General features: G+C 45.2%; 1 protein-coding gene across 1 annotated transcript in view; it reads right to left on the reverse strand.

The window, feature by feature from the left end:
• LOC310800005 (uncharacterized protein) overlaps positions 1–4,931 on the reverse strand; it is a gene marked incomplete at both ends in the record, with an annotated part of 26,340 nt that extends 21,409 nt beyond the window's left edge. Inside the window, one exon of the mRNA XM_083662605.1 lies at positions 4,905–4,931. Within this exon, the coding sequence (XP_083518731.1) occupies positions 4,905–4,931 (27 nt within the window). The remainder of the gene's footprint in view (positions 1–4,904) is intronic.
• Between the last annotated feature and the right edge of the window lie 5,069 nt (positions 4,932–10,000).

Below are 10,000 nucleotides of genomic sequence, written 5' to 3' on the forward strand. Positions count from 1 at the left end.
ACATGTTTTATAGTCTCCTGTACCCCCCCCCCTCTCTCTCTAACATTATTACAGACTATTTTTATATGAAATATTTTCCTCACATTGTCTCTCACAGATGCTCATAAACACACAAACATTATTAGCTATTGTTATGTGACCAGCTACCCTCCTGCTCCTCTTCTTCTCTCTCTCTGATCATCTACTCTCTCTCCCTCCCTCTGGGGTTTCTGCTCCAATCACCTGAGTAGGAACACCTGGAGTTGATCAGCCCTGGTTTAGGGTTAAATGGAGGCTGGAGTAGAGAGCAGGCAGATCTCTCTCTGACCCACACAGCCCACAGCAGCTCCTGGAGAGGATTCCTCTCCAGTGGTAACTTTTCTTTGTTACTTTCTTTGTAATTTTAGTTTAGGCTGGAGTCCCTGGTAGTCCTGTTTTCGGTTTAGTTATTCTAGGGTAACAGGGTTGACGAAAGTATGCTTTTGTGTGTACATGAAAATAAACTTTTCTTGCCAATAGTATTTAGAGAATATAATTTCGGCCTCTCATGAATGCACACCATGTGGTATTAGCACCTTTACCAGATGGCTAGTACGAGGAATTTGTCGGGCGCTTTCACACCTACCTCATTTGGTCCGGACTTTCGGACTTTCCAGTTTGATCCGAACCAAATGACAGGTGTGAAACCTCCCACGGACCATGGTGCGGACCAAAGACCGAGTCTTTGATCCGACCAAAAGAGGTGGTCTCGGTCCGGACCACGCTGGACCAAGGTTCGCTTCCTGTGCAGTGTGAAAGCATTTAATTGGAAGGTTCGCACTATCGGACCAATTACAGGAAGCTACAGCTGACTCGTCACTCGTCACGTTGCCAGAACAGGAAAACAGTGGGAAAAAGGATGGCTTGCAGTCTTCACCTCCTTGCCTGTCTGCGTTGGTACAATTTACGCACAACAAGGGTGTTCATTTGGCAAATTCAAACTAATCTCGAGTATTGCGAGTAGAGTTGTGCGATATACCCGAAATACCCATCGTGATTGTTTCACAGTCAAACATCGTGATTAACGCCATCCGCTGCTGCAATGCACGTTAAAAGCAGGACAGCTGAGCTCCTCATGAGACCGACAGGCAGGCTACTACTCCTGCACAGAGCCAGGCGACTCAAGCAGTAGCAGCAGCATCAGCTACAGCTGTAACAGCTAGCAGTAGCTGCTACTGTATTTCTCTCTCAACTCTCTCCAGTCTCCTCAATTCTTAGGTTCAAAAGCCCACGCAAATCTAACGTTATATCCGCCAGTAATGCTGTCACTTTTCTGCCAGCTAGTTAAATTCAACACACACACACACACGTTGTCGGTCAGGATCTGTAATGTTAACGTTAGCCTATTTGTTTTGCGCCGTTCAATATTGCTAGTGCTGTATCAACTTCAACTTTCACTTTTGAAACAGGCGAGTTAAATTCACAGTTGAAGACTTGTACTCACTTTAGGTTGAAAACAGGAAAGAACGTGAAGTTTCTTCTTTGTCTTAAAGTTTTCACAACAAAAGAACTGACTTCTCATGCGCGGGGGACGCCCCGGCGCATTTAAACAAGCGCACCCCAGTGCAGAGAAGCACTAGAGCAGAGGAGGGGGAGGGGAGGCTTCTCTGAGTCTGAACTGGGTGCGCTCGTTTAATGCCGCTGGCGCGTCCCCCACGCGTCACGTTAAATGGACTTGGCATTTTTTATTATTAAAACGGCACAAATTTAAGAACAGCAGTTTGATCTGTTCATTCATTGTGGTGTGGTGTAAACCATCGACATAAATAAATAGGTGTAAACAAGGAGCAAATTCCTTGGAGCAGACGCTGACGTCAGACGCACGCTCATCCACAAGCCAATCAGTGGAGACGCAGCCCATGCAGGTGATGACGACAGGACGTAGGTCTGTCATGTTAAAGTCCACTGGTCCGCTGGGATTATTGCAGTGTGAAAGCAAACCTTACTGGACCAAATGTATACAATGTAACAACAACATGAGTTTGGTTCTGACCTTGGTCCGGACTTTTAGGTGTGAAAGGGCCCTTAGTGTCTGTATGCAGCGTAGCGGTCACATCAATATACAGAGATAAGAAGTAGGAAGATAACTAAACACAATCGCAAAGTTGCAAGTGCAATCGAATCAAATACAATATGTACATGAGTTTTGCTGTGGATGATAAATATGAATTTACGTTGGATTTACCTGAGATTTACAGACTGAGTTAAATAGATGTTAAATAGGCAGTGGATTTACATGAATTTACAGTCGGAGTTAAATAACAGTTTACATTGAATGTACATGAAATTTACAGGCTAAGTTAAATAGGCATTAATGTGCAGGGAATTTACATGAATTTACAGTCCCAGTTAGACAGGCATTAAATTAGATATGAGTTACAGTTTTATGGGGGGGGGAGTTCAGTTGAGTTTAGGAGGAGGTAGTGAGTTTGTGGGGGGGGGGGGGGTTGTTGGTGACGCCCTTGGCGGAAGGGGTTTCCGGGCCTTGTTGGTGAGGTTGTTGTTGGTAACAGTGAACTTACTCTGCCAAATTTGTAACCGGGCCCAGTATACAGTAAGTAACCACTTGTTTCATCCAAACACTTGGGCCTTCACACAAAGGTTCAATTTAAAAGGTTACAGACGGAGCAGGAGACGTGCATCTAGTGAACACAAAATGTTTATTTAAAGTTTGCTATAAGAAAGGATGATGGCCTTGGGGAAACAAAAGGGGGAAACCAATTAATCCAAAATCATCTCTTTATTGATTCTGAAAGATTTGACCAATTGGTCAAGACCCAAAAGGGTAAACGTGGAACAGTTGGTTCATTCGTACACAGTATATATAAAATGCCGTCATACAGTGGACAAGTCAATCATAAAATCAGGCTTTGTGTAACATACAAACAAATGCTAAAACAATGACTAAAAGCACTGTAAGAAACACATGGGCAAAACTCTATTGGCAAAACAAACCTATTTCTGATTAAACATGTTGAAAACACAAGACCTCTAATAACTGGATTTAGGAAATTTAACAAATCATTTTCTAAGACTTTTCCCAAATGGATAGATTGCCACCTTAAAAATAAACCCTAAACGAGTTAAAAACCCGTTGAAAGAAATTATATTGCAGCAGAAATGCATAAATCAAACACCACAAATTGCAAATTACCTGGTAATTTATTTAACAATACAACATCTATAAACATCATAAAACGATATGACTATTGTCTAGGGATGGGCAGGAGTACTCAGGTACTTGAGTACTCGTTCATAACGTTACTACAGTAACAGAGTTCGAGTACTCTGACTTTAACAACGCAGGGGGAAATCCCCGATGCAAATGAGACACGCTTCTCCATAATGTAGGCCTATGTACCTATCATGTATCTAATATTAACATAGTAATATATATTCGTACAGGCCTATAGCCTACGATAGCTTAACGTAGCCAAACTTTGGTTCCGCTTGCTTCCCGTTGGACACGGACCACCTGTATTATTCCAGAAAATAAGTGTCCAAAGTGTCAAAAAAAGGACACTATTGTTATTAATTGCGTTAATGAACGAGTACTCGAGTACTCATTCATTAGTTAATGAGAGTACTTGAACATTGAAAAAACTTAAAATGCCCATCCCTAGTATCATGTTGATGTCCTGGTCCGGTTCTCCAGCAGCAGCACAGTCAGGCGGGACTTCAAACCGGCCAGCACACCCCCTTCTCTCTCTCTAACATTATTACAGGCTATTTTTATATGAAATATTTTCCTCACATTGTCTCTCACAGATGCTCATAAACACAGAAACATTATTAGCTATTGTTATGTGACCAGCTACCCTCCTCCTCCTCTTCTTTTCTCTCTCTGATCATCTACTCTCTCTCTCTCCCCCTCCCTCTGGGGTTTCTGCTCTAATCACCTGAGTAGGAACACCTGGAGTTGATCAGCCCTGGTTAGGGTTAAATGGAGGCTGGAGTAGAGAGCAGGCAGATATACTGCCTGGTCCATTTCTGTTCATCACTTACATCCTCCCCCTCGGTCAGATCCTCCGTCACTTCAACCTGGACTTTCACTGTTCTGCCGACGACACCCAGATCTACCTCAGCACCACCTCCCCCCACAACCCACCCCTCTCCCACATCAACTCCTGCCTGTCTGCTATTAAATCCTGGATGCAGGAAAACTTCCTACAACTCAACAGTGATAAAACAGAACTCCTCCTCATCGGCTCCAAGTCCACTCTATCCAAAACCAATAACCCCACCAACAGGGCATATGAGTGCAAAAACAACAATAGACACAACAAGCAATAAGGCAGTATAGTGATAGGACAAGTCAGAGACAGTGGCATATTCACTGCACATAGGTGCACATGTCCTATGCATACTTTAGCCGTGCTTAGACATTTTAAATTCCACCACTGTCTCCCCTTCCTCCCAGGCACGCAATCTCGGCGTCATCATCGACCCCACCCTTTCCCTTGAACCCCACATCCGTCAAATCGTCAAATCCTCCTTCTACCACTTCAGACCCGGCGTCACGAGGGGGCGTGAGGGGGCGTCGCCCCCTCACCCAGACTACCCGCCCCCTCAGTCAAAACGTGGTCCGTTTACTCTTTTTTGTTTGTTTTCCCAGGATGGCGAAGGTTTTCTCAGGATGGCGAAGGTAGATTTTCTTTCGCCACCTGGGATTGGTTTGGGTTTTTTAGGCTCATGGGGAGCGATGATTGGTTGTGTGTACTGCATGAGGCAGAGCCATGTAGCATGAGGATTACAGCGATTGGTTAGGTTAGGGTAAAATATCAGGGTAAGCCAATCAGAGGCAGAGTAGGGCGGGACATTATATGTTGGATCCGGCCTCGGGGAAACCGCCTCTTGTTGTAGGCTAGTTGATTAGGCTAGGCTACTGGAGACCCACTAGAGAAGAGAACCATATCCGCACTTTTTGAGTTATTTCGCCGCCATGGACATTAGAAAATGGTTAAAGAAGAACCCTCCGGCCGCGGCAGCTGCCGCGGCCCCACTGTCACGGGCCCGTGACCGTGAGTTTGAGGAAGAAGGCGAGCCTGGCGTGGCGAGGCTGGCGAGCAGCCTGGAGGCAGCTGCAGCAGCTTTACACCGGCGTCAGGTGGGCTACCCGGGCTCGATCACATTGTTCAGTCACTAGTGTGTTCTGTTGTTTTTGGCTTCACAACATGCTGCCTGTTTGCTGGATTGTTATTTCTACAGCCTACTACAGACTACTACAGGTAAGAGGCTGGTTATTCTATTTATTGCATTGTTGTTTGATGTTTGCGCTGCTGGTACACACGCTGTTATTGTTGTTATGAATGGATTTAATTTAAATATTGGTAAGCAGGCACGTCTTTGTGGCTGTGTCTGTAGCTTGTCTATAGCCTACTGTCAGCACCATGGACAGCAACGGGGCAGCCTGCACTCTGAGCGGCCGGCCGGGTCTCTCCACGCAGCCAGGTGGGACAACATAATTAGGCTATGTTCCCGCGGGTGTGTCAGTAGCGTCTATACTGTCTGTAATTGTTGAAAAGGAGCGTTAAAGCAGGCACATACTTGGTGGCTGTCAGGCTGTGTTAGTGTGTTTATAGTTTGTCTATTAACTATACGGCCTATTGTTGTAAAGCTGGCACTTGGTGGCAGTGTTTGTCTACTTGTCTGTAATGATCTCAAAGAGGAGAGGCTCTTTGGAAGAGCGTTATATTGGCATAAAAGGCACAATTACACGTCTCTATTAACGGGTCTGTAATTGCGAGTAAAACGGCTGACTTGATGCCTAGATAAGGCAACTGGTCTGCTCATGTTTTTCAAGCTGGGAATAGTGCGTTACGTTGTCGCCGCCCCCTCCTGGAATTCCAACGCCCCCTATACTGTAGTGGGCTGTAGCCGGGGCTGTACCACTTCTTCCGCAATATTGCCAGAATTCGCCCCTCCCTCTCACACTCCACTGCTGAAACAATCATTCACGCCTTCATCTCCTCCCGCCTGGACTATTGCAACTCACTCCTTCACGGCATCAACGCCACCCTCATCACCCGCTATGCCGACCACCCGCTATGCCGACCACCCGCAATGCCGACCTTAGGTTTAGGCGTGGGGGTGGGAGAGGTTAGGTTTTGGGTTAGGGTCTGGGGGAGGTTAGGTTTAGGCATGGCATGGGGGGAGGTTAGGTTTGGCGTGGGGGCTGGGAGAGGTTAGGTTTTGGGTTAGGGTCTGGGGGAGGTTAGGTTTGGCGTGGGGGCTGGGAGAGGTTAGCTCCACCGACACGCTGCACGCCGCCTCGCTCAGCTGGTTCTGCTTGTGGGCTATCGGCATTGCGACCTGTCGGCACTGCGGCCTGTCGGCACATAGACGCGGCACCGGCACCACATCACCCCTGTCCTCAAAGAACTCCACTGGCTTCCCATCTCCTACCGCATCAAATACAAAATCCTGGTCATCACCTACAAAGCCCTTCATCAACTGGCCCCCCCTTACCTCACAGACCTCCTCTCCCCCTACCAACCCTCCCGGTCCCTCAGATCCTCCTCAGCCGACTTCCTTTCCACCCCCAAGTCCAAACTCCGCAGCTTTGGGGACAGAGCTTTCTCTCGGGCAGCTCCCAGACTCTGGAACGCCCTCCCCCAAGAAATCAGAACCTCAGAGTCCCTCACAGTCTTCCACTCCCGCCTCAAAACCCATCTCTTTTCCACCGCCTTCTCTTAGTCCCTCTGCTCCCTACCCTCATCCTTGCTTGTGTGCTGCCTCACCACTACCGCCCCCCCCCCCCACATAGTACTCAGTGTTTAGTGTCATCTCTGTCCTTATATGTTCACTAACGTCACCACCGGGGGGGGGTTTTCGGAGAGGCCAGCCTCTCCGAAAGCATAGGAGTCAATGATTGGCTGGCCGATAATTGGATGGTGACTGACGTCTGGACACTGAGATGGGAGGAGAGGAGATTCCTCTCCTCCTCCCCCTGGGGAGGAGAGGAGACCGGAGGGGGGGGTAACGATAGCCGACTCTTGGATGGCGAGCTGCCGTCTGACTGGACACTGAGATGGGAGGAGAGGAGACTGTCGCCATTGGTGTATCGCTTGACTGTGACTGCACTTCTGTCTTCCTCCTGTTGCTTGGACAGCTCTGTTCAAATAAGGAGATTAGAGGAAAAATCTAAATCTAAATGATGCACCTGAGGGAAAACAGTGAATATGTCTTGCTAAAACAAAGTGTGTAATTCACGATTTACATGCCTTTACCATTTTGCCTAGAGACACTTTACTGATCTGCTCAGTTATTGTTTATGACTGCTCAAACAGACCTGTGAAACGTCTCTATTAAGGAAGAGAACGCTCATAGCCAAACTTTAGTCTTTGAAATTTTTCCAACATGAAATATAGACAACATTGAGTAAAATCAGGCAGATCAGAAAAGCATGTATTCCACATGGGGAAGTCATCTATGAAATGCTGTACAGTTTTGTGGATAAAACGTGACATGTAAACAGGCGGTTGGAACACAGAGTACTGTAGCTTCGAGAGTGTGAAGTGATATTTGTGACTCACAGGCTTTAAAGATTGACATCTGGCAACCGGGCAGAGTCTGGTGACACAGTGCAGGTAGAACGTGGAAACTGACTGCTTTTTGTGTTCAACGAATCTAAAGGCCTTAAAGGAGAAGTGTGCCTTCTGAGCGTCCCCATTCATCTCCATATGAGTCTGTCTGTCACGGTCACACCTTGGGATGGAAAGGCCACCAGTTATGGGATTGCAAGTTGGGAGTATACAGTAGAAGTATACAGAGTTGGCTTGGAAGTGAGTTCCATTGTACAATTTATTATGACTATAGGTTAATTGAATATGACGGTGGCTTACCCGACAAAAAGGTCGTAGAAGGTGCCATTTGAGGGAATAGGGCTTGTTGATGCATAGCACCTGTCAAGCAGCACATTCAACCTGGGAGGAGAGACAGATGGAGTTTAACAATGTTTTACTGCATATTTTCTTTTCAGATATATTCACTCGTGATATGAAGTGTAGTGCTTTCACTTCCATCAGTACCTGTCTGTTAGATTGGTAGCTTTAATTGCCACATAAATCCTGGTCTTCAGGTTGAGTCCTGTCGATGGCACTATAAGTGCGTTAAGGCGATCTCTATCCTGTCCCACAGAAAAGTAAGAGCGCCATTAAGTTGACATCAAACAATTTTGCCTCGTTATGAATATTCTGTGTGCAACATGTTGAATCCAAAAGCTAGAGCAGGCCTTACTTCGTAGAGGTGCATACTCAGTGTGCTGATGAAAGGGCCGTTATTGTCTCTTATGGCGAGATTCACACCCGATCTGTATTGAATAAAAAGGAGTTCATGTTACAGTAGGCTATGTTTTTATAGATTCTTTCCCACTCATTCCACATGGATGACTCACGAGTGAATAGTCCAGGCATTTTACACAAATATGTGGGTCAACCTCACACTAATTGCAACAAAACCAAACTCAACTGATTTTGTATCCTCAATATGTCCTCAATGAAGGGAAAAAAGTGTTAAGGAAATGTATGAAGGGAAAGTTTTGAAAATGACCTAAATATGATGGTAGCCTATGGAAGCCTATGGAAGATTTTTTTTTTTTTTTTTTTTAATGTGCCATAAATCTCATCACTTATATCCTGTATGTGTTTTTTGCTTCAAGGAGAAAATAAAAAAAATAAAAATAAAAGAAAATGTTAAAAAATAAATAAAAAAACGTTTTTGGTAGCATCATATAGGTCATTTTCAAAAATGTCCCTTCATACATTTCCTTAACACTTTTTTTCCTTCATTGAGGACATATTGAGGATACAAAATCAGTTGAGTTTGGTTTTGTTGCAATTAGTGTGAGGTCAAGTGACATTTTTACTGCACTAATGTGATGGTGCTGATTACTTTGTGTTGTGTTGTGTTGTGTTGTGTTGTGTTAGTCTGGTGGCATACTCACCTGCCCAGCTCAGTGTTGTTCACCACATGTTGCATTGGGTACCGACAGGAGAACATGTACAGGGTCGTGCCTCACGGTAGGTGATAGTACCCGCGCTGGGGTCTGACGAGCTGATGATTCCACAGATGTTAACGAATTGGACATTTGAGAAGTCGGAAAACGGCCCAGTCCCAATTTCGTTGGTTATCTGTTAAAAGGAATATAATAAGCTAATCTGAATTGAGATTTATGACAGTCAAAGTCCCAATACTTGATTTTTATATACATACTTATACACTATTCCATTCTTTAATGCTGCACCGAAAGCAATTTCCACTGGCCCTGGTGTCACTAAAGATTCTATTTAATTCTATTATATGCTTCAATTCTTGGAAACTGTAAAGTTCCTGGCAAGCAATTTGGGAAATAGAAGCAGTTTGAGTTTAATATGAAATGTTATAAATGATGAAAAATACCTTAATGGCGTTACCACAGACATCCAGAGCGTTTATATTGACGACGCCCTCATCATCTCAGGAGAGCGTCATCATATCATGGAGTCATACGCCAAAATTAATTTGTTGTATCATAAAAGACTTGTTAAACTTTCTACTAGTCTCTCATGATTGAAATATAGACGAAAGACAACTTTGTCCAGATTCACTCGTTTTATTGGCTCCACATGCACACACACAAAACACTGCTTGGAGAAGTATGGGAACGCCGTTCCCCCGCGTTCTACCGGCACTACACTACCATAAGGGGTCGTCGAGTACGCCGTGACGCTGCTTTATCTTGGTGAAAAACCTGGCCTGCTTTTCTCTCACCAAAAGCTTGCAGTGAAGGGAGTCCTGCCTCCAATAGACTACATGCACAACTTCTTTACTTCCTGAAATTAGTACAGCTTGTATATTTCCTGTCCTACACTATTGGATGAACTGATGAATCAGGTGTGCCTGATCATTGTTGTGACTGCAGCCTCAAGAACCTTCAGCCTACACAACCTTATATATAGGGAAGAGAGGCTCCTCATCATGAAATCTCAGACAGCTTTGTAGG

This window comes from Poromitra crassiceps (assembly GCF_964638095.1).
Source record: "Poromitra crassiceps genome assembly, chromosome: 29".
Lineage (NCBI taxonomy): Eukaryota > Metazoa > Chordata > Actinopteri > Beryciformes > Melamphaidae > Poromitra > Poromitra crassiceps.